This window comes from Apodemus sylvaticus, chromosome 5, assembly GCF_947179515.1.
Source record: "Apodemus sylvaticus chromosome 5, mApoSyl1.1, whole genome shotgun sequence".
Classification (NCBI taxonomy): Eukaryota; Metazoa; Chordata; class Mammalia; order Rodentia; family Muridae; genus Apodemus; species Apodemus sylvaticus.
In genome coordinates this window covers 72,982,442-73,006,489 of record NC_067476.1, presented here as the reverse complement: position 1 = coordinate 73,006,489, position 24,048 = coordinate 72,982,442, and the positions used below count along the sequence as shown (strand labels likewise).

The 24,048-nt window shown below is 49.1% G+C and overlaps 1 protein-coding gene and 1 long non-coding RNA gene across 2 annotated transcripts in view; one reads left to right on the top strand and one right to left on the bottom strand.

Annotated features, from left to right (window-relative positions):
• The window catches only part of Lrp4 (LDL receptor related protein 4), a 52,794-nt gene that overhangs the window by 19,473 nt on the left and 9,273 nt on the right, over positions 1–24,048 (bottom strand). Inside the window, exons 2-22 of the mRNA XM_052182956.1 lie at positions 20,222–20,368; positions 18,306–18,422; positions 17,895–18,008; positions 17,549–17,665; positions 16,914–17,042; positions 16,553–16,672; positions 16,094–16,219; positions 14,992–15,117; positions 14,665–14,799; positions 14,072–14,197; positions 13,538–13,768; positions 12,643–12,799; positions 10,821–11,038; positions 10,486–10,662; positions 9,533–9,655; positions 5,531–5,739; positions 5,323–5,404; positions 4,337–4,442; positions 2,173–2,374; positions 779–968; positions 561–692 (exon numbers count right to left, since the gene is read on the bottom strand). Coding sequence (XP_052038916.1) covers positions 561–692; positions 779–968; positions 2,173–2,374; positions 4,337–4,442; positions 5,323–5,404; positions 5,531–5,739; positions 9,533–9,655; positions 10,486–10,662; positions 10,821–11,038; positions 12,643–12,799; positions 13,538–13,768; positions 14,072–14,197; positions 14,665–14,799; positions 14,992–15,117; positions 16,094–16,219; positions 16,553–16,672; positions 16,914–17,042; positions 17,549–17,665; positions 17,895–18,008; positions 18,306–18,422; positions 20,222–20,368 — 3,084 coding nt within the window. The remainder of the gene's footprint in view (positions 1–560; positions 693–778; positions 969–2,172; positions 2,375–4,336; positions 4,443–5,322; positions 5,405–5,530; positions 5,740–9,532; positions 9,656–10,485; positions 10,663–10,820; positions 11,039–12,642; positions 12,800–13,537; positions 13,769–14,071; positions 14,198–14,664; positions 14,800–14,991; positions 15,118–16,093; positions 16,220–16,552; positions 16,673–16,913; positions 17,043–17,548; positions 17,666–17,894; positions 18,009–18,305; positions 18,423–20,221; positions 20,369–24,048) is intronic.
• LOC127685618 (uncharacterized) lies at positions 15,437–18,560 on the top strand. The gene is made up of 3 exons (XR_007977896.1): positions 15,437–15,566; positions 16,135–16,341; positions 18,269–18,560. It is a non-coding gene; the product is annotated as an uncharacterized LOC127685618 (long non-coding RNA).

The following is a 24,048-nucleotide window of genomic DNA, read 5'->3' as shown; positions in this document are numbered from 1 at the left end:
ACAGACAGACAGACACACACACACACACACACAGCCTAAGAAAAGGAGTAATAGGGTCCCAGAAAGCTTCATTCACCAGTTGAGAGGCATTCTGATTCTTTACGAGATGAGAATTCAAGCCTTCCACAGTAGCCCTAGGAGAAACCTTGACTCCTAAGATCTGAGTAGCCAGGCCCTGCTTCTGGGATCTTCCCGTAAGAATGGCACACAGGTCCTGTGCTTGCAAAAGGGGCACATCGAAGGACTAGAGGGCACCAGTCCATTGTAGATAGAACACAGTTTTACATTTATTTTTTAACCAAGTTTCTCCAAAGGAGTATCTTGTTCTAAGCAAAGTATCATATTGCAACTTTGCAACAGGTGAGACTGTTGAGACAGGACAGACAGCCTCTCTAATGTCCAAGAAGACCACGAGAAACAATGGGACCTGGTCTCCATCCTGTCCACCTGCTGCTTCTCCTAACAGCCCTCACTGCTGCACAGATTCTCGGACCATATGGAGGATTCCTGCAGAGGAGGGACAGCCCCATTCCACCCAAACAGGCCACGGGCAAACTCACCTGGTGAGCACGTCCTGCCGTCCAGAAGCAGGTTGATGCCTGTGGGGCAGGTGCAGCTGAAGCCGCTCGGATTGGGGGACCTGAGACATAGATGGCTGCAGCCGCCATTCTCCACAGCACACGGTGTTGTCACTGTGGAGGGAGAGGGAGCGGTCAACGTGGCAGCTAGGGGATGAGAAGGCTGAGGGAGATGCCAACAGCTGCTGATGGCGGCTTACCTGGAGGCCTCTGGCGGTGGAAGACATGGATGTCCATAAGATTCTCCAGGTTCTCCTGGAGAGTCTCCCTGTCTAGCCCGGTCAGCCGGTCAGCGCTTTGTATACTTTTGGTTTGCCAGTCAGTCCAATAGATGCGCTGTCCATAGAGAGTCAGCCCAAAAGGGTGGGGGAGTTGACTTCCAATCAGTACCTGAAAGACCCAATACTTGTATCATCAAACAGTACAGGGAACAGGCAAGAGTTTAGCAAAGTGCTAGGAAGGAACTTCCTGTGACCTAGAGGTTATCTCTCTCAGCTTGTGTCTGCCAGCTCATGTTAACACCCATCTAAGTGCAGTGTGACTACTGGAAGAAGTCATTTACATATCTCCATTGTGTCTTGGCTCAAATCACAAAAGGAAAGAAAATTAGCAGCTTTGTAGTGAATACCATCTTAACCAAGCAATCAAAATAGATACCACAAGAAAGCGATTGCTCTGCTTTGAAAATGGAAAGGTCAGCAGATGGTTCAGTGGGTAAAGGTGCTTGCCCTCAACTATGGTGACCTGAGTTCCCAGGAGGGAAGGAAGAAGAGAAAGGAAGAGAGAGAATGTGGACTTCATGTGGCGGAAGGAGAGAACCAGCTCCGACAAGCTGTCTTCTGAGCTTGCACTGTAATACACACAAACTAATACGTGGTTTTCTTTTAAATAGAAAGGTTAAGAAAGTCTGAGGAAGAAGCAAGATTAGAGGATGAAGAGATGTGATTATGAGCTGGGCATGTTGGTACAGGCCTGTCGTCCCAGAACTGAGAAGGATCAGACAGGAGGGTCACCCAAGTTTAAGGCCAGCTTGGGCTACACAGCAAGGCCCCGGGGATGCTGGAGTGGGAGCAGAGTCACTCAATGCAATGAGTGATTCTGGATTAGATATAGAGTGAAAGAGAAAAAATTAAGATTATTAAAAGGAGAGAGAAGAGGGGAAAAGAGAGGGGAGGACGGAGGGAAGAAGAGGGAGGAAGAGAGAGAATGGTACAGGAAATGTGGCAAGATATTATTCCTCTTATATTCTTTCAATTTTCCTGAAAGTTGGAAATTATAACAAAGTAAACAACAGCAAAAGAGAGGCAGCTCAGTCATTGGCCAGGTGAAAAATAGGTGATTGATTGCCATCAGTTGCAATGGAGAGTAGCAAAGCCTCTGTGTGTGTCCAGCCCACTGTCCCACTCCGGCTCCTAGTAGGCCTGAGGCACCAGCCAGCAGCCCTGTGTCCTCTGGACCTACATTCTTAGAGAAGTAGCATCCGTCACATGCTGGTCCCATAAGCTCTGGGTCCCTCAGCTCCTGTCAGCTGCCAGCCAGAGCATGCTGTCCTGGCGGCTTCAGAGCAGGGGGAGATTCTTAGTGACACCTTTACCTTCCTCTTGCTGCCATCCAGCCCAGCAAATTCAATCGTCTTCATGCCGGCATCCGCCCAGTACAGCCGCTGGGACCCGTAGTCAATAGCTAATCCATTAGGCCACGTCAGATTCGAAGAGATGATGACTTCTCGGCTGGAGGCATCCATGCCAGCTCGTTCAATCTTGGGACTCGCACCCCAGTCAGTCCAATACATGTACCTGGATGTAAAAGAGAAGACATGTAAGCAGGGGGGGTCCTTAGACTTCCAGTTAGTATCCAGTGTGGGGTGTCAGTGTGCTTCACTGAGAGTGCTTCGAAGCCCACGTGAGGTCGAGGGCTCAGTCTACAGCATGGAAGAAATACCGAGGATGCAGGGTCCTCAAAGGCTTTCAGGGGTTCTGCTCCAAGAGTTACCCAAGCTCGAACTTAGAGCTGTTCCTGAAGGCCTTATATCTTCCATCACTATCAAAAGGTACCTCAGAGTCTTGATGGATGAGTGGCCCAGGCTTAAAGAGTATGCAGCAGAGGAGGCCGCCTTAGGAGTGAAGGAAGAAGAGGGAGCCCGAACTCCGCGTGAACTGCCATGCCCAGCAAACACGTTCTCTTGACTACACACATTAACAATTAGGACACGTAAGTTCACAAAATTCCATGAAACTATGAAGAAGAGCAAGGCAGGACGGTAGACTCTGTGAGGAAGCTATGGAGGATATATGGCTAAACTGAAGTATAGCTTTTTGGGGGGTGGGAAAGTTGGGGTTTTTTTTGGTCAATTTTGTGAGGTAAGATATAGCCCAGGCTAGTCTTGAACTTGCTAAGTAGCCAACGATAGCCTTGCATTCCTGATCCTCTTGCTTCCACCTCCCATGTGCTAGGATTACAGGTACTTATCTGGTTCCAAAACGATGTCACTTTTATAAAACCCAGACTGCTGCCACCGTCACCACCAATATTTGTGGGCACTTACAGCAAAATATACTTCAGAGAAATATGCTCTAAAGTGTTAACAATGATTATGCTGAAGGTAAAAATTTTGCTTTCTACAAATTTAAAATTCATTTTATTTATTTATTTGTTTGTTTGTTTGTTTTTTGGATTTTGGTTTTTTCGAGACAGGGTTTCTTCTCTGTGTAGCCCTGGCTGTCCTGGGTATTGCGTTGAATCTGTATATTGCTTTTGGCAAAATGGCCATTTTAACCATATCAATCCTGCGATCCATGAGCGTGGGAGGTTTTTCCATTTTCTGAGGTCTTCTTCCATTTCCTTCTTCAGAGTCTTGAAGTTCTTATCATACAGATCTTTCACATGTTTGGTAAGAGTCACCCCAAGGTACTTTATACTGTTTGTGGCTATTGTGAAGGGTGTCATTTCCCTAATTTCTTTCTCAGCCTGCTTATCCGTCGAGTATAGGAAGGCTACTGATTTGCTTGAGTTGATTTTATAACCTGCCACTTTGCTGAAGCTGTTTATCAGATGTAGGAGTTCTCTAGTGGAGCTGAAAACATCCAATGGAAAAAAGATAGCCTTTTCAAGAAATGGTGCTAGTTCAACTGGAGGTCAGCATACAGACGAATGCGAATTGACCCATCCTTGTCTCCTTGTACTAAGCTCAAATCCAAATGGATCAAGGACCTCCACATAAAGCCAGACACTCTGAAGCTAATAGAAAAGAAACTGGGGAAGACCCTTGAGGACATCGGTACAGGGGGAAAGTTCCTGAACAGAACACCAATAGCGTATGCTCTAAGATCAAGAATTGACAAATGGGACCTCATAAAATTACAAAGTTTCTGTAAGGCAAAGGACACCATCTAAAGGACAAATCGGCAACCAACAAATAAGGAAAAGATCTTCACCAATCCTACATCAGAAGAACTCAAGAAGTTAGACCCCAGAAAGTTAGATCTCTGGAAAAGCAGGCAGTGCTCTTAATCTCTGAGCCTTATTTCCAGTCCCTACAAATGTAATATTCTTTAATAATGAAATCACTTTTATAAGCAAACAACAATCTTTTTAGAGAAAATTTAAAGTTTAAAAGGTTCTCCGCTAGAGAGACCCCACTGCCCCTCAACTGCCTGTCCTTAGCACATTCACAGATCTGGCCCCTCTGCCTCATCTCCAGATTCCCATGTTGTACCCAGTTCTTGGGGGAGGTGGGGCTCAGAAGGGACAGCACGCACCCGCCCATGGGCTCTACCACAATGTCCCGGGGGCGGTCAAGGTTCTCCCAGATGAGCACCGTCCTCATGCTGCCGTCCGTGTTGGCCACTTCAATCCGGTCTGTGCCTACCAAGGAATAAGGGAAACAAATTAATTCCAGGCTTGCTCTTTCCTTCTCCTCTAAGCCCTGCCTAGCACGGAGCTCTGTATGCAGTCAACACTTGGCAAAGATTTTGTGGCGAGTACGCAATGGATATTTACTAACTGAAACTATGAGAAAAATTCAAGGCAGCGATTAGTTTCACTCTTTGGAAGAGCACAAGTTTCTAAACCTAGGAAGCCCACTCCAGCCTATGATTTGAGGTGAGGATTCTCAGATTTCAGTGCGCACAAAAATGAGAGGAGCTCGTTAAAATACAGGTTCCTGTGGCTGGACTGATGGCTCAGCGGGGAAGAGTGCTTGCTGCTCTTGCAAAGGACACAGGCTCAGTTCCCCCGACAGCCACAGTGGGTAGTTCAAGACTGCCTGGAACTCCAGTTCCAGGGCCTTGACACCCTCGTCTGGCTTCCATGGGCACCTGTATATACCTGGTCTACATACACACACTCAGGCACACACGTACACATAAACAATCTTTAAAGATTCTTCCAATTAACTCTGCCTGATTTTGAGTGAGTTGGGGGTCCAGGACCTGAGTTTCTTACAACTTGTTAGGACATGCTGATGTTGTTCCAGAAGCCATACTTTGAAGAATGCTAATTTAGAGGTATTCCTTTTATCTCCCAAGTCACTACCCTACTGAGACCCATAGCAAAATGCCTATTTTATCTGGACATTCACGGAACAAAAAAAAAAAATCATAAGCTCACTGTCTAAGATGCCCCAAAATTTTTACAAGTACCAAGTAGAGCACAAAAGAAGTTGCAATTTAGATAAGTTAAAGACTTATTTTATACGTATACTCAGAAAACTCAAGACAGCCAGGTCATGGTTCCCTGTACACACCTGCATCTGTCCAGTAGAGCTTGTTGGTGACCCAATCAATTGCCAGGCCAGCAGGGCTCTCCAAACTGGTATCCACTACCACCTGGGCAGGAAGCAAAGCTGTGTCACTCTCCGCACTCCTAGTCCAGCTCCGGAGCCCAAACTCCACCAACTGCAAGGAATGGGAAACACTTCCCCTCCTGGAGCGACCGGGTCTGGGTGGCCCTACCTCCTGTCCTGTTCCATCCCACTTGGCCCTGCTGATGGCATCAGTGCTGACATCTGTCCAGTACACGTGGTCATCCCGGGAGTCCCAGTCAAGGGCCACCGCACTGCGCACGTCAGCCAGTGGGATGACATCGTCGGACAGGTCCTCTGTGTCGAAGCTGATCCGACGGATGTCCATCCTTCGGGCAAAAAGCAGGAACTTGTCAAGACCTGATCAAAGGCCGAGAGGGGTCTCCTTTTAATGCTCTAAATCCAGTAACGGTGACAGACACAGATGCTCACCTGTGTGACACCGGCTCAATCACACCTCCTGGGACCTGCCACCCTTTGCCCCCTACTCTTCATACTACAGGTGCCCTGAAGCCCCGCCCACTTGTCCTTGTGTGATTAGACTTCAGGGTCCGGTGGCAAGGGTTTACCCCTGCTTAGGCCTCTCTCAGATTCAAATTGAACTGTTCTCTCCTCAGACTTCCCTTGACTGTTCCCAGCGCCATGGCTGGGCCACTGCCAACTCCCGGCTTACTTCTGAGACTTTTATCCTATTTTAGGTCTTCTGGATTTTTGTATCCCTGAGACAGGGTCTTACCACATAGCCTGTGCTCTTCTCAAACTCCATCCTCCTGCCTCAGCCTCCTAAGTGCTGGAATTTCAGGCATGCTACTGGGCTAAAGTGTCTGTTTCGATTCTATCGTCTAGAATGATCATTCCATCTGCTGTTCTTGTCACACATTAGCCACTAATGGCTGCTACACTAGATTCCTTCCTTGCCAGGCCCTGGCCTTTGTGGTTAGAAAGACTCAAGGCTTGGTTCAGACACACAGTGTTGTTCTACTCAGCCATAAAGGTAAATAAAATTATGAGCCCCACAAGACAGTGGGTGGATCTGAATGTATTGTTATTAAGTGAAGTGAGGCAGATTCAAAGTGAAAACAAGAAAAACCATTCTTTCTCCTATGTGGATCCTAACTGGCAATGCTTATACGTATGTGTAAGTGGCTATGAATGAGGGCATAGGCTATGAAATTAGATAGGAGGTCACAAGGGGGAAATGCTGTGGAGAAAAGGGGGAAGACAAAGGACATATGACCTCAGAGCAGAAAGGAGGCCAAGAGAAGTACAAGGGTATGAGGGGTGGAGTTTTTGCAGGGGAATGGGTGAGAAGACGGAAGGAGAAAGAGAAAAAAAAATGTTTCCAAATGCCATAATAAAGCCTAATTCTTTTGTATAGGAGAGAAAGAGAGAGAGAGAGTGAGAGAGAGAGTGAGAGAGAGAGAGAAAGCAAGAAAGCAAGCAAGAAGAAACAAAGAAACAGAGAAAGAAGACAAAGAAAAAACAAGGTCAATGCTGCATAAACAAGGTCAACACTGCATACCAATGCTTTGTGGCGCATGCTATTCTTGCTCCCATTTTCAGAAGAGCATCTGAGCTAACAGAGATCAGGGAACACGCTCAGGTTCAATGACTGTGTACCAGAACCGGGCTCAAGCCTGCTCCAGACTGTGTACCAGAACTGGGCTCAGGCCTGCTCCAGACTGTGTACCAGAACCGGGCTCAGGCCTGCTCCAGACTGTGTACCAGAACCGGGCTCAGGCCTGCTCCAGACTGTGTACCAGAACCGGGCTCAGGCCTGCTCCAGACTGTGTACCAGAACCGGGCTCAGGCCTGCTCCAGAAGGAGCTTTGGTCAGTGAACTCCTCTGTAGCTTTTCCATCCTCCAGGCCTCCTCTGGCTTGTCTGAATACTTTTTCCAGTACTGTTAGCCTTTGCTATGTGCAGGGAATTATTTCTAAGACCCCTGCAGATACTCAATTCATAGATACTCCAGGCCCTTATATAAAACAGGGTAGTATTTTCATATAACTTGTGCATATCCTATATAATCTAAGTAATCTCTGGATTACTTGTACTCTATATCCATATATCTAATGTAATGTATTTGCTTAACACTGAGGATTCAATATGTAATTCCCATTTAGACGACTCTTGCACTCTATCCTTCCCCTTTTCAGAAATACATATGTAAGCCTTTAATCCCAGCACTTGGGAGGCAGAGGCAGGCAGATCTCTACATTCAAAACCAGCCTGGGCTACTGAGCAAGTTCCAAGACAAACGAGGCTACACTTGTTCACAGGTCACAGAGAAACCCTGTCTCGAGAAAACAGAGTGTTTTGCCTGCATGCATACATGTGTACCAAGTGTGTGCCTCAGGCCCTTGAAGACAAGAGAACACCATCAGAGCCCCTGGAACCAGTTACAGGCAGTTGTGAGCCACTGTGTGGGAATTGGAAACTGAATGTGGATTCTCTGAAAGAGCAGTTGAGCCATCTCTTCAGAGACTCTGATTTATTATTGAGACAAGAGTGACCAAAACAGCCCATCAGGCCAACAAGATGCCTCACTTGCCACCACACCTAGCCATCTGAGTTCCAGCTTTGGGACCCACAGGATAAAAGGAGAAAACTCTCATAAGTTGTCCTCTGATCTCATATACATACATATCTATGTAGTGGATCTTTTCAAAGGGTATTATTACATCTTTAGCGCAGACACGATTTTAAAATTTCCATCCACAGTTGATTAAATCCACAGACAAGAAACCCACAAATATGAAAACCTATGCATCTCACTGCTCAGAAAGGAGCTTTCTGCCTGAGCTCACCAAATCCCTCCTCCAAGCTTTGGTAAATCTTTGGGAGAACGTGCCCGGAAGCATTTTGCATCTAAAATAGCAGAAGCAGACAGGCACAGGAAGGCAGGCAGTGCTGGTCATGCCTGTAATCCCAGCACTCAGGAGGCAGATGTAAGCTGAGCTCTGAGTTCGAGGCCAGCCTGGTCTACAGAGTGAGTTCCAGGACAGCCAGGGCTACACAGAGAAACCCTGTCTCAAAACAAAAAAACAAAAAACAAAAACAAAAACAAAAAACTCCAAAAACCAAAACCCCCCAAAAAACCACCAAAAAACCACCCCCCCCCAAAAAAAACAAACCAACCAACCAACCAACCAACCACCCAAAAAGGATGCCCAGGAAAAACCACACTGTATGAAATTGGTTCTCAGTGTGTATCTGAACCCAAACTTCAGAATGTTTTCCCCAAGCACTGTTTAGATAGGGCCAAGAGAATCTGACTCTTGCCTCTGTGTATGTCTGTGTGTTTGTGGAATTGTATACGGGTGTGTGTAAACATGTGTACGTGTAGAAGTTGGGCATCTTCTTCTACATCTTCACCTTATTATTCATTTCGAGACAAGTTTTTTCAGTGAATTCAAACCTCACTGATTGGCTGGCTTGACTGGCCTGTGAGCTTCAGGGATCTGCCTGTCTCCACATGCACCTAGCTCTGGGGTTACACAGACACCACCACACCCTAGCCTCCGAAATTCGATTTTAATTACATTTAAGAGAGCCGGTGGATTATACAGCATGAATCCATACATATTGAATTCGTTATTAAGGATACATATGAATTAATCCTGCCTCCTTGCTGGTCATGCCCTAGGCCTGATCAACTCCTCCCTGGACTAGCCTTAGATAAAGTCACACATGCTGAGAGTTTCAGGGCTGACTTTGCAAGGTAAAATTGTCTTGTGGGATCTCTAAGGAACCAAAGTAGAAGTTGTGGAAGAGACCAGGGAATCTTATCATCTTTTACCTGGTGGTCACAGATCATCACCTGGGATCCCAGTTGCTCTCTGTTCTAACAACACAAACTCTTCTATGGATCAGGATAAAGGTATAGAAGTTGGAAACTATTGCCCTGCTTTTTAGAGGAATTGGGCCTTCTTTCTGTCTAGACAGAAGGCATCCTGCCTGGTGAGATGAAAGCTAATCCCCGCTGCAGGTGTTTGCTTTGATTAGGAAGCCCTCAGTCTCTAAAGTCTGTCATGGGCTCCTTGAGGAATCTGGCTGTCCCCACCTGACAAGCGACCCAACTCCTCTCGCCTTCCTTCTAACTGTCCTCACAAGGTGCCTCCCCTGAGGCTGGTGTCCCAAACCCACTTACTCTGGGCACAGGCGTGGCTGTTGATCTTGCGGAAGCCAGTGGGGCAGGCACAGGTGTAGTTCTGGCCACTGGGTAGACACAGGTGAGTGCAACCTCCATTGTTGTCCCCACAGCGGTTTTTCCCTGATCAGAAGCAAGATGATCAGGAAAAATGTAAACTTTACAAAGGTAGACTCCACCAGGTCAAAGGGATGGAGGGAAGGCTGGGTTTTCTTCAAATAAGAACTCTGTGGGATGCAGACACCAAACCCAGACACTATTGCTGATGCCAAGAAGTGCATGCTGACATGACACATGCATGACACATGCATGACAAAGCTGTCTCCTGTGTGGTTCTGCTAGTTCCTGATCAATACAGAGGCAGATGCTCACAGCCAACCATCAGACTGGGCACAGGGACCCCAATGGAGGAGTTAGGGGAAAGACTGAAGGAGCTGAAGGGCCTTATCTGGCATGAATGGGGGGGGGGGACCCTTGGTCCTGTGAAGGCTTGATGCTCCAGTGTAGAGGAATGCTAGGACGGTGAGGTGGGAGTGGGTGGGTGGGTGGGTGGATGAGCACTCTCATAGAAGCAGGGTAAGGGGGGATGGGATAGGGGGTTTGCAGAGGGGAAACCGGGAAAGGGGATAACATTTGAAATGTAAATAAATACAATATCCAATTTTAAAAAAACTCTGTGGGATTAACTTCGATATCTGTTCCAGATGAGAGTACAAGTAGCTGACACATTTTATAAAATGTTTGCATTTTATAAAAAAAGCCAGATGAGTCCTGATGTTGTACTACCCTAAACGTCCAGCAGAGGATGCAAGCAGCATGTTAATGCCGGCTCTGGACTTACCTGACTAGAATTAATACTATCTATAACAAGTGCAAGGTGGATTCTCAAGAGGCACTGGCAGTCGCATCACCAGTGACAAATCTAGCTCACTTGATCTTTTATTTTTTTTTACCTGCAGGCTGTCGCTGGGGGTGCAAGGTATGAATGTCCATAGGAAAGTGGAGCTTGTTGCGAATGATCTCTTGGTTCTTCCCAGTAAACTTGTTGGCACTGTTGATGCTCTTGGTGTGCCAGTCTGTCCAATACAAGCTGTCTTCAAACACTGTGATGGCAAAGGGATGTGGGAGGCCTGGAGACAGTCCAAAAAGACCTTAGTCCAGACATGGCCTGCCATGGCCCCTGAGCCCAGACCTGGCAGCCACACAAATCTCACCCTCTGCCAAGGCTCCTGGGGGCAGGATTGGGGAAGGAGCAGAGAGATGAAAGACAGCGCATCAAAGACCTCACCCTGGCTAATGACAGCCTTGCGGTGACTCCCATCTAGATTGGCCCTCTCGATGACGTGGTGTTTAGCATCCACCCAGTACATGCGGCGTCCGGCGTAGTCAATGGTGAGGCCGTTGGGCCAGAAAAGATGAGTGTCAGCAATGATTCGACGCCCAGAGCCATCCATGCTGGAGGCCTCGATGCGGGGAGTGTTGCCCCAGTCTGTCCAATAAATGGTTCTAGGAAGAAAGAAAGTCAAGAGGTGGATGGTGGAGGACCGACGAATGGCATCCAGGGTGACAGCCAGAGAAGGCTTCACACGTCGGGTGTCACTGTTTGCCTAGAAGCATTTTGTTCGTTTATTTGTTTGTATTTGTTAGTTTATTATCTATCTATCTATCTATCTATCTATCTATCTATCTATCTATCTACATATCTATGTATCTATCTATTTACCTACCTACCTGCCTACCTAATTTTGAAGCAGGGTCTTACTATATAGCCTTGGCTGGCCTGGCACTCACTATGTAGACCAGGTTGGCCTCAAACTCAGAGATCCATCTGTTTCAGTGAGTCCTGGGGTTAAAGGCATGTGCCACCACTCCCGGCTTTGAAAGATGCTTTTCTTAAAAATTTACTTATTTTAAATGCTCCTCCTCCCCCCATAGCATTTGAAGACTGAATCCAATGAGTTAAACCCTAACTTGAGGCAACTGTTTTATCACAGAGCTATATTGCGCGCTCTATAGAATATTTTTGTCTTGAGACAGGACATTTGTTCATCAAATTTTTTTAAGTGCCTGCTATGGGACAGGTACAACTGGCCCTAGAAACGGAGCAGTAGACAGAACAGACAATGATCCTGGCACCTGTGAAGATGAGGAGACAGTGCGGTGTATACATTAGGACACACAGGTTCTTCTTTCTCCATCTCTTCTGCTGCCTGACATGTTTTACGCCCCTCTCCCACACACCACATTTCTCAGACAATTGACATCTAATTGCAGGATCTTATAAGTCACCCCTCAATTGGTAGCATGCAATGTATACAAGCCAGAGGCTAAGAATTTCCACTTCAAGAGACTTCAATGCAGGAGACTTGTCTATTAATTTTTAAATTATTTCAAATTAATGATATTAATTACCTCAACTACTGGCTGCTTTAAATTAATAATAATTCTTAATTAGCTCCACTCTATGGGCTAATAAAAAACACTAGACAGTTCAAACTTACTTAATTTGTATATTTTATTCCATCTAAAATGCTTCATTATTTTACCTTAGAACACCTATAGGAGCAGTTGTATTTTTATTTAGATCAGGGTCTCAGTAGCTTAGGTTGATCCTTCTGCTGTCACCTCCCAAATATGTATACGTTTGCTTTACATATGTGTTTGTTTTTAATTTGTCAATTAAGAAATAAATGAAGGGGTAGTTAGAGAGATGGCTCAGTGAGTAAGAGCACTGACTGCTCTCCCAGAGGTCCTGAGTTCAATTCCCAGCAACCATATGGTGACTCACAGCCATCTGTCATGGGATCTGATGCCCTCTTCTGGTGTCTGAAGGGTTTACTCACATATAAGCAAAAGGAAAAAGAAAGGAAGAGAAAAAGAAAAGAAAAGAAAGGAAAAGGAAGGAAGGAAGGAAGGAAGGAAGGAAGATGGAGAGGTTGAATAAGTCAAGGATCCTTGGCCACATACTACAGACCCAGGACGCAAGGGCTTCTGGGTACAGAGTTCATATTGTCAGCATTGCTCTGTGGAAGACCCACAAAGCCTGGCTCAGAGGCTGGAGAACAGTCCCTGCCCACTGCGGGAGGGACTTAGATTTGACCCCTACTCACCCCTCCATGGGGTGCAGGGCGATAGCCCTGGGCTTTTCCAGGCTCTGCCACAGCAGCACCTTCCGGTGGGCCCCATCCAGATTAGCCACCTCAATCCTGGATGTCCCCGAGTCAGTCCAGTAGAGCTTGTCATGGACCCAATCCACAGCCAGGCCCCCTGGTGAGAAGAGGAAAGGGAAGCGTGTAGGGCTTCAACCCGGGGAGTTCTCTCGGCAGTCTCTCATAAGTCAGAGATTCTGAGGCCAGGACCCTGTTGTAACTATTTTACACACATTACCTCTATGAGCTCAGTACTGAGCTTCCCACAGGGTCAGAAGAGAAGTCAAGCGGTTGACGGGGTCATGCACTTTTACCTACACTTAGCTGAGGATGGTCTTGAGCTCCTGATGTCCTGGTGCTGGGGACGGAACTCAGTGCCTTTTACAAGAAGGCAAGAGCTGTACTACTGAGTTTTAACTCCAGCCCTGGATACTAACTTCTTAGTCACGTAATAACCTGCTTGTACGATAGCCTGAGGCCACTAAATTAGCTATTGCTTTTTGTTCGTTGAGATGGGGGGGGTCTCATGATTCTCGGCCTGCCTTTAAACTGGAATGACCTTGAACTTCTGATCTTTCTGCTTCTACCTCTTTGGATTGCAGGTGTCATCATGTCCGGTTTATACAGTGCTTGGGGATCAAACTCAGAGCTTCGTGTTCATGCGAAGCTAGCGCTCTACCCACTGAGCAGCACTGTCAACTCTACGGTTGGCTCCTATATGAGAGTTCCACACAGGATGTCATGGGAAGAGGTCTTCTGCTTTGTGCACTTTGTAAACACTGGCCCCATCCCTTCCTTTCTACTTTGTTTTGCACATTGTGGTCCTGGCTCTCCACTCAGGGCCTTGTTTTCCTACCTGGGCTCTCTAGCCCAGTAGACACCACCTCCTCCACATTGCTGCCATTAAGGTTGGCACGGAGGATGCGGTCCAGGGTGACGTCAGACCAGAAGACCAGCTCCTGCCGGTGATGAAAGTCAAGGGCAATGGCGTTCTCCAGGTTGTTCAGCAGCAGTGTGTACTCGGAGCGGTGCGGGAGCACCTGCCGGATGTCGATACGATTGGCAAACAGTAGCACAGGTTCTGGCCCTGGACACAGCATAGAAACAGGACCCCGCTGGGCTTCAGAGCCACTAGATACCCATCCATCAGCATGCACCCTGAGGCCCTCGGCCAATAGCTGGGGCCCTTTGCCCACGAGAGCATGATCCAAGCTGCTGACATTTGTGCTAGAAGACTAGAATCCTTTCTAACCACAACCCAATCGCCTTTCATTTGGAGCCCAGATTGCAACTTGCAAAAGATAAATCTACTTCTTAGCAAATCTCTCGGCTTTGGAACACCTGGCCTCTGTCTGTTCAGCCCAGCCAGCCAAGCGCCAACACTCCTTACCCAGAGCCTTGCAGCTGCGCCGGTCGGGCCGTAGCTCATAACCTGCTTCACACCAGCACTGGAAAGCCCCTTCACTGTTTGTGCAGCCCTGGCTGCAGTATCCCTCCTCGGCACATTCATTCACATCTGTGGATAGCAGGCAGGGTCAGGAAGCCTGCCTACGTCCGTCCGTCTTCCCACTCACTCCTAAGGTACCCTGCCGTTTTCCTGGTCATATCTCCAGATCCCCACTCACTGCCTCGACCTGGTGGGAAACTGTGTAACAAGTGGTTCGGAGCTTTGAGGTCATGGAGTCTCAGGTTTCAAATCCCAACTCAGCTGCTTACTAGCTGTGTGGCTTTGGGTAAACTGTCTATACTCTCTGAGCTTCCGTTTCCCGGAAAAGAAATTTTCATTTCTGCAAAAAGAGAGAAGCGATCCCCACTTCCCAGGGTTACTGCGATGGTGAGGTCACACAGATCTGATACGGTCACCCGGCTTCCTATATGCTGCACCCACCTGGTGTCCTGGCTCCTCCCACCTGGCATCCTGGCTCCTCCCACCTGGCATCCTGGCTCCTCCCCACTCCCTCCCGCTGTCAGGCCCCAGCTCACCCTGGCACGTTCTCCCATCCTCTGTGAGCCGGTAGCCTGTGTGGCAGGTACACTGCACTGCCCCTCGCACCATCTGACACTTCTGGGCACAGCCACCGTTGTTAACATTGCAGTTCTCCTCGCCCGTCCGGGGCCCTGTGCCAGCCAAACCAGAGTTGGGAGCCAAGCCCAGAATCCACCCCCGTCCAGCCAACTTGGCATTCCACCTGGACCACGAAGAACAGCTCCCAAAAACTGCGAGAGTCCCAAGGGAGGCCTCCCTTTGAACCCTACGGGTGGGGCTCAGCCACAAACCACAGGCCAGGCCCACACACTAGAGACACTCACGACAGTTCTGTTGTGGACTTTCGTCACTGCTGTCACCACAGTCATTGACCCCATTGCACAGCTTCCTCTGCCCAATACAACGCCCGTTCCAACACAGGAACTGGTCAGAGGCACACTGGGGGCTTCCTAGAAAGAAAGGGAGGAGGAGAGGGTCAGGTCACAGGAGGGCAAGGCTTGAGTCCACAAGGGACCGGAGCCTGTCATTTTCTAGGGTACACTGGAGCCAGCTGAGAGTCAGGGTGGGAGGGATGGGGTCCACGGCAGGAAACGGCTCAGACAAGGCTGGTCGAGTGTCTGAGTTTGTTTTCTCCCTGGGATTCCACAATGGATGAGTGATTGGGACAGAGTCAAAGAGTGTACGGACCCTCACAGTCAGAACCAGGTTTAGGGAGTTGGGGAAGGGAGGGGACAGATGAGGAGACTGCCAATCCTTCCTGCAGAGCGGAAGTAGACACAAGGGCTGCTGGCTGGAGAACAGCCCTTCCTCCCAAGCAGCTGCGGAGACTCACAGCCTTGACTCTTGTGTTTAAGAACCGTACAGAGCTCAACAATGCATCTGGATTGTGCACGTGTGTGTAAGTATGTGATGTGTTGTGTGGATGTGTGACGCATGCATGTGACTATGTATTTGGGTATGTGTGCCTGTACATGTGTGTGCAGAGGCCAGAGGACGGTATCTGTTAACTTTACTGTTCATTCTCTGTCTTACTGCCTTGAGACAAGGTTTTTCACTGAATCGGGAGCTGGCCATTTTGGTGAGGCTGGCTGGTTAGTGAGCTTCTGGGATCTGACTTTCTCTTCCTCCCATAGTTGGTGTTACAGGAGCTCACAGCCATGCCTAACATTTTTAACTTGGATACTAGGGATTTGAACTTGGGTCTTTGTGTCTGCATAGCGAGTGCTTTTGCCCACTGAGCTGTCTCCCCAGCTCCCACAGCTGGATCTGCCCCCACCCACTGGGAAGGGCAGGGAAAGCCCAGGCCATTGAGTGGAGCATCACCTTTGGCCTGCTGAGAAAGCAAGGGGGCTGTTCCCTTTGCCTCTCTGCCTCCCACTCCCCGACAGACATTAGGGCAGGCGGGGATGCTGCTGGGGACTCCACCTGTGTTCTCACAGTTTTCTTCATCACTGTTGTCTGCACAGTCATCCTCCCCATCACAGCGCCAGGACAGACGGACGCAGCGGCCTGACCGACAGCGAAACTGTTCAGCTGTGCACATGGAGGTGGCTGGACAGAGTAAAGACCTAATGAAAGGCTGGTCCTCCCACCCCAGCCTGAAACCCTGCCACCCGAAGCACACAGGCTACTCTTCTAGACAGTGGTGTCGCAAGTTTCTCTTTATGAACCAGGTGACCCTTCCTCAGAGTCCCTTACTGGGCCCTGCTAGAATAACTGCCACAATGTGTCTATAAGCCTACAGACTACTAGACGACTGGTATCTTTTTGGATATAGTGCCTCTGTGCAGCACACAACTGTATGTGTTCAGTGTCTTCACGCTCTATCTGCACACAAACCCTTCTCTTTAGTCTCCCATGCCTTTGCTGCTAGCCCCAACTCACTGCAGTTGCGTTCATCAGACTGGTCATCACAGTCCGCATCACCATCACAGCGCCAGCCTGCGTTGATGCACAGGCCACTGTCACACATGAATTCCCCAGAGCGGCAGGGCTGGTGGGAGGCTGGGGAAACAAAGGTCTTCTGTCTCTAGCCAGCCTTTGCACACAGCACCTCATGGAAGAGCAGAAAGTCCCAAGTCCCATCTCCTGCCCCTCCCAACACTGCAGCTCCTCCCCAGGGGGACCGTGGAATTCAGACACCGCCATTCCCCTAAGCGCCTGCCCCAGCTGGCACCTGTGCCCTGCCGCCAGAGGAGCTCCTCCAGCCTGGCTGCCCCGCCTCCCAGCTAGCCAGGGCACTCACAGCAGTCAGACTCGTCTGACCAGTCTCCACAGTCGTCATCTCCGTCACAGTGGTAGATGTCAAGGATGCAGCGGCCATAGGCACACTGGAACTCTTCCAGGTTGCAAGGAGGAGAGGGCACTGCTGAGGCTGGAAAGGAAAGCCACCCTCAGAGCCCAGTGACTAGGGACTGGGGCCTGATTCCCAACAGGGGCAAGGTGTCTTCCCCCAGAAGGCTACAGCCGGGTTTCATTTGTGGTGGCACTACAGACTTCCACACGCTAGCGGACCAGAAGGAGTCAACCTTCTATAACTGCCGCTACCTGAGCTCGGGGCTCATGTATCTCAGGCTGGCCTCAAACTCGATTCATAGCCAGAGAGAATCTTGAAATCTTGATCCTTCTGCTTCTCCCTCCTGTGTGTAGGATTACATGTGGATGTTTACCACAATTTCTGCCTGGTTTGGGCAGTACTAAGGATGGAAACCGAGGCTTCGCACATGCTAAGCAAGCATGTATATATTACATCCTGACATCGCTCCTTTAGAATACCCACTTCCTTTGCCTGGATGCAACCCTCTCTGCCAACTCTTATCCAGGAGCCGGAGCCCTTGGTCACCAGCCCAGCCCAGCAGCCTCAGGGGTAGGGGCACTCACGGCAGCTCTCCTCATCGGAGCCATCTTTGCAGTCTGTGTCCCCGTCGCAGTACCAATGCTCAGCAATGCAGCTTCCATCGCTGCAGCGGAATTCCTTGTCTGAGCACTTGCGCATGTCTAGGGGGGCAAGGAGACAGGAGTCCCATAGGATCTCACTGTTGTCCAGGGGAGGGAGAGGGCCATGCTTCTGACAGGATACACTGCTCTGCCCGCCTGCCTGCCTTCTTTCAGCTGCACCAGATCCCCGGGAGCAGTTTCAGGTCAGGTAGCACCAGCCTTTTGCTCCCATTTCCTCCCACAGGCGCTCCAACCCTGGACCCCTTCCTGACCCCAGAGCACAGCTCACCGCATTGCTCGTCACTATTGTCGCCACAGTCGTTGTCCCCATCACAGTGCCACAGACTCCGGATGCAGTAGCCATTCTGGCATGGGAACTCGTCCTCCTCACATTCCCGGGGCGCTGTGGGCACAGATGAGTCAGGCTGCTGTGCGTGGAGAGCACATTGCCTCCAAACCCCCTCAGTAAAGCCTTCTGGGTGGCCAACAGTCCCAGTGCTGGCCCAGCCCTCCTGAGGAGGTGCCCACTTCTTGCAGGCTTAGCTCACCAACAGACGAGGGCAAAAGACAGAACAAGAGCTGAAGACCCTAGAGCTCAAATAGACCAGGGGTTGGGGGGGGGCGCAGAGCATCATTTTCTGACAGAAAGCCCTTTCCCAACAGAGCCCGTGGAAGTCGCCTGGCCCCTCCTAACACTCACGACAGTCCTGCTCATCAGAGTCATCTTCACAGTCATTGTCTCCGTCACACACCCAGGAGCGTCGGATGCACTTGCCGTTGTCACAGTGGAAGTCCAGAGGGGAGCATGTAGGCAGTGCTGGGTCCAAGAGAAGGGAAAAGTCAGGCAGGAAGGCTACACTGGGCCAGAGACCCTTGCTCCAAATCCCACTGTCCTCATAATCATCCCTGGTCCCCTGGTTGATAGAGCCGCTAGGGAACTGCAGCTGGGAAGAGGGATCAGCTGAAGGGAATTGGGGCGGGGGGGGGGCAGCAGAAACCCTGACTCTAAGACACCCGAGGAAGCAGTGCCTAATTTGTATCAGGCCCTGGGGTTAGTCACCAGCGCCTCATAAAACTAGGTGTGGAGGTGAACACTTGTAATTCTGGCACTTGGGAGGTAGGGGCAGGAAGACGGAAAGTCCAAGGTCATCCTCAGCTACACACCAAGCTTGAGGTCAGCCAGAACTGTATGAGACCTGCCTCAAGAGATCCCAGGAGGGACACGATTCCCTCCTATCCTCTTATTAAAGGATGATTGACACATCTGGGTTTCACTTCTCGAAGTCATTACTATGATGTTACCTGCCCTCCTTGGACTACGCAAGGGGATGATTGCACTCAACTCACAAGAGGTCTTTTGAGATAATGCATATGAAAGTGCTACATGAAAGGGAAGCACTTATTATGATCATAATTAGCTGAGCTGGTTAGGGTTAATGAGGTCCAGGTTGTAGCTTCGTTCCCATTAGACTAATTAGTTACCATCAGACAGAGATGCTGCGGGCCAGACATGTATCCCTAAATCCAGACAATTGGCTTAACAGAGATTTATATATATCCAAGACAGGACGTCCTGGCCCATTGTCTGTCTGTGACTATGCTGGAGGAAAGGCAAGCTTAAATAGAATACAAGGTGGTTTGTTTTTTTCCCCTTTCAGTGTGAGGAGGTTCAGGGTTGAACCTAGAGCCTCGTGCGTGCAAGGCAAGTAGCTCCACTCCTGAGGTCCAGCCTCAGCCCGTCAGGCACACATGCCTGTGTCGGGCACATGCCTGTGTGTCAGTCTCGGGTGGCTTCTTCAATAGCTTTGTACCATTTTTAAAGTGTATTATTATTGCAGGAGAGAGGGCACAAGAGGCCCAGCATCCGTGGAGAGATCAGAGAACAATTTCCTAGGGTTGGTTCTGTCCACCATGTGGGTCCTGGGGATCAAACTGTCACTGGTCTTGGTGGCAAGCAACTTTACCTGCTAAGCAACCTCACCAGCCACCCAAATATAAGATTTCTTACAAAGCTTATCTTATTTAATATTTTTGACTATACAGAGTATTAAAATAACAATCATGAAAACAATCTGCATCTATGTATACCATATAAAAATTTAAATGTATGCACACACAATTTACAAATACAAAGAGAGCTATTTAATAATGACTATTTATGTCTTTAAGGGTATTTTCTTCTATACCTTTTCCAAGTTTGCTTTTTCTTTCATTTTCTTTTTTCTTTTTCATTTCTCTCTCTCTCTCTCTCTCTCTCTCTCTCTCTCTGACAGGGTTTCTCTGTTTAGTTCCAGCTGTCCTGGAACTCATTATAGACCAGGCTGGGTGGGAACTCGAGATCTGCCCGCCTCTGCCTCCCAAGTGCTAGCATTAAAGGTGTGAGCCACCATGCTGGCCCTTTTGCAACATTTGAAAGTGTGTTTTATTGGGGTTAGAGGCATGGACCACACAATAGAAATACAGGTTTTTAAAGGTATGCACGTAGAGAAGCCATGTCTCTCTCCACATCCGGTCACCCTTGCAAGAGTCCACCTCTAAATCGGACAGAAGGTAGGCAGGCAGAGAACATTCCTTGGTTCATCCTTGATCTTCTGCTAGCCCTGGGATGCTACTTACTACAGCCATCCTCGTCGCTGTGGTCTCCACAGTCATTGTCTCCGTCACACTGCCACTGGGCGGGGATGCAGGTGCATTCGCCGAGCGCGCTCACTGCACACGTGAAGTGGCTCCGACCACACGCACACTCCAGATTGCTGGCTATGCCTGAGCAGTAAGAATAGGAAGCAGAGGGCATCAGTGCCTGCCCGCCCAGAGCCGACAGGGGCTGGGAGGAGAGAAACCCAGGGGAATTGTCTCTCTGATTTCCTTCCTCTGCCAGGGCAGATTTGATCCCAAAGACAGCTTCGGACTTCGGGTTCACAGATAGCCCAGTTGCCCGTCTACGCCATCTTTACACAGCATCCCCGAAGGCCAGGAGACAAATAAAGCCACCAAGGGGTGCTGTGCTCAGAAGAAGAGTTGGGGACAGACGGATGCTACCAAGACACCTCTATATGTTCTCTTCTAAAATTAGGAAACTGAGACACAAAGACACTTGCCTCCATCTTGAAACCCAAGCATGGATTGGATGCAAGCTAGAACAGTGAGAGCGGAGCACAGTGCCTCTTGATGTCAAGGAATCCACATGGGGAGGCACGAAGGAGTTTGAGAGTCCTATCATCAGATTTTACTTTTGGGGGCAGGAGGGGTGACAAGATCAAGCCACCTCAGGACAGAGTAACCATGGCCCAGTCAGTGCCTTCCTGTCTGTGAGACAGACCAAGGCCTGCAGGAAGGCTGGCGGACGCAGCCCCTCCCCCAGCCTCAGCAGCGTGCAGCTGGCTTCCCTATTGAGCATCAAGCTATCTGCCTGGCCAAGTCCCATGACTGGCTGCAGTGCCCCCTCCCCAGAGTACCCAGCAGGATGCCCTGGGATGGCGTGTGAATGGCTCGGTGCCCCTGCTCCAGCCTCAGCTGGGACAAAGGGTTCTTCCAGGGTCACTCTCCCCCTCAGATTATTCATCGAACCCGCTGAGCTGCTGCAGCTGTGGAAGGAGGGGGCCTGCCTTGTGGCTCATCTCGCCTCTAGCTTTCCCTTCTTCCTCCCATTAGCTGGGTCCTGCCTTCATCGGGCTGGAACCGGGAAGGGTCAGCTTTACATTGAGACTTCCGTTCCTTTACTATTCTTACTATTCGTCTCTACGCCTCTCCGGTCTTCCTACTTCTCCCCCAAAGGTGTGAGGTTAAGGGGGAGCCTCCTCACCTGCAATCAATGGCTCAACAGATGGATGCCTTTGGCATCTGTGAGCCTCTCAATCTATGGGCAAATGTATATTTCTAGAGTGAGGGACCACGGATCCCTACTGGGTTCTCAACAGGAAGGCCTAGCCTTCCCTTAACTGTCTACATGTAAAAGATTTAGTTACCCCAGGAAAGATGCAGGTAGAGTCCTTTTAGAAGGGTAACAGCTCTGCATCCCTCAAAGGAAGACCTCACTTCAAGACCCATGTCTATCTTAATACAAATGCAGACCAGAGGGTTCTTCCCCAGACAAGAGCCAGTTGCCCAGGGCAACTGCTCAGTTGCCTGCTCCTGGCTGTTCCTAGAGAACTGAAGACTAAGGGCATCTCTCACTTAGACCTTAGACAGCAGAGCCTGAGAAAGGCTGGCTCAGTGCAGTACTAGCACTTCTTTATGGAAGCAACGTGGACTATTCCACGCAAGGATACTTCTCGCACACAACTCTCCTTCGTGGAGAAGCTGCAGGGAGAACATAAGGCTTAATTAGTAAACTTCAGCAGGAGAAGAGGAAAAGACTTGTCCTTTAGGGGGCCAGTGGTTCTCCGGGATGTGTGAGTAGACACCAGGGATACAGTTAAATATCCCAGCAGTGCACGGGAGGATCCCTGTCCCTGTGAACTGACCCACAAGTCAACAAAGGTGGAGAAATACAGATAGTACCATACAGCAAGAACAGAGGTAGACCTGGAGGGAGATCCAGAAAGAAAGATAGGTAGCAAGAAGGGACAAAATGGCAGAATGCAAAGGGATAGAGGCTAGATCTGGAGCAGACAAGCAGACCTTGGGTTCCACCTATCAGGTGCATGACTTTGTGCAATTAGTTCTTTTTTTTTTTTTTCCTAAGTAGTACTGGGATTAATCCTACTAAACCACATCCCAGACCTCATTTTACTTTTTATTTTAATACAAGGTTCAGGGTTTCATTAAGTCACTGGCCTGGAACTTACTCTGTAGGCCAGGCAGGTCTTAAAGTTGAAAGCCTTCTACTTGGGCCTCCCAAGTAGCTGGGATCGACAGCTGCATGGCCAAGCTCAACTGAGTTTCTTAGTATGTTACAGAAAATAAAAAAAGTAAAATAAAATAAAAGCCACAGTTAGACAAGAAAGTAAACAATGGAATAAACAAATTTTATGCCGTGGCACACTGAAAATTATCATTAAGTAGCTATGGGGAGATTGGAGGTATGGAATGGTGACCATGTTTCCCCTAAAGGCCCTCACTTAGGAATTGTTGACTACTAGGAATGGGAAAGCAAGATGCGCAGAATGCTGGGAACTATGCAAGGGAAACATGTACAGAGGCTGAAGAGATAGCTCAGCTAAAAGCACCAGCTGCTCTTCTAGGGTCCCGGGTTCGATTCCAGCACCCACACGGCTCTCAGCCATATGTGGCTCCAGTTCCAGGGGGATCGACACCCCCTTCTGATGTTCTTGGGTACTGCACATAGGGTGTACACATCCGCAGGCAAAATCTTCATATACGTAAAATAAAAATAAATATTAAAAAAAAAAACAGTATAGAGAGCAAAGGGGAGCTGTCATCCCTTCTCCAGCTCCTGCCCCTGTGGTTGGCTGCGTGAGTGTGACACCCAGTTCTAATTTCCTGGGGCTGACTGCAGGGACGAAGCATTCTGTCAGCTGGCCATCAAGTTGCAGGTGGCTAAAGACACACAACTTCCTGCATGTCAGAGAAATGGCTGAAATCAGCTGTGGTGGAGTCCAGGCAGTCACCAGTCCGACAAGCTCTTGACTTGGGCACTCATACAGGAAGCAGACACATTATACTCCAAAGGCAGACTTCTGGACAACCGCTTCCCCTTTCAGAGTCCCCAGAGATGGAATTCTGTCTGTTCACTCCAGTCCTGGCTGCGATCATAAAGGGCGGCTTTTAACCCTTTTTACATAAAAGAAAGAAAGGAAACAAATGGTGGCGGTGCGGACGCAGCCTTCCGTGTAAGCGCTGAATCGGAAGAGTCAGCTCCGCTCCTGAAGGCCGTCTGCCAGCGACACTGCAGGCAGTGCTCCTGGATGCCAGGGCCGGAGCTGCCAGGGCTTCGGCATGGCCTTTCCATCTTACACATTTCAACAAGGAACAGGCCTGAGCCCCAGGTGCTCATGCACTCTCGGAAAGCCATTATTCTTGGGACTCCCGTCAAGAGGCTCATAGAACCTTCTTTTTTAAAGATAGGTCTTACTAAGTAGTCCTCCCTGATTGGCTTGGAACTTGTTGTGTAGACCAGGTTGGCCTCAAACTCACAGAACTCTGCCCGCCTCTGCCCCAGTTGTGCCTTCCTTTAAAGGTGTGTGCCTCCACATCTGGCTTCATGGAATCTGTCTGAGAGGCTAACCAAAATCTCACCATTTACACCTCAGCTCTCTCAACCCAGTTACCTGGAAGGGGAGAAGCCAAACACTGACCAGTGGTACCAGTCAGACCCTGTAACATCGAGCTTCCACATTTTTGAGAAGTTATTCAAAAGTCTCTGTAAGCACATCCGCAAAATGGAGATGGAAGCGATTCTGTATCCAGGAGTCTGGATACAGAGTCTCTCGCCTCTGACTCTCAAGTGGTGAGATTACAGGTGTCTGCCACTATGCATGACG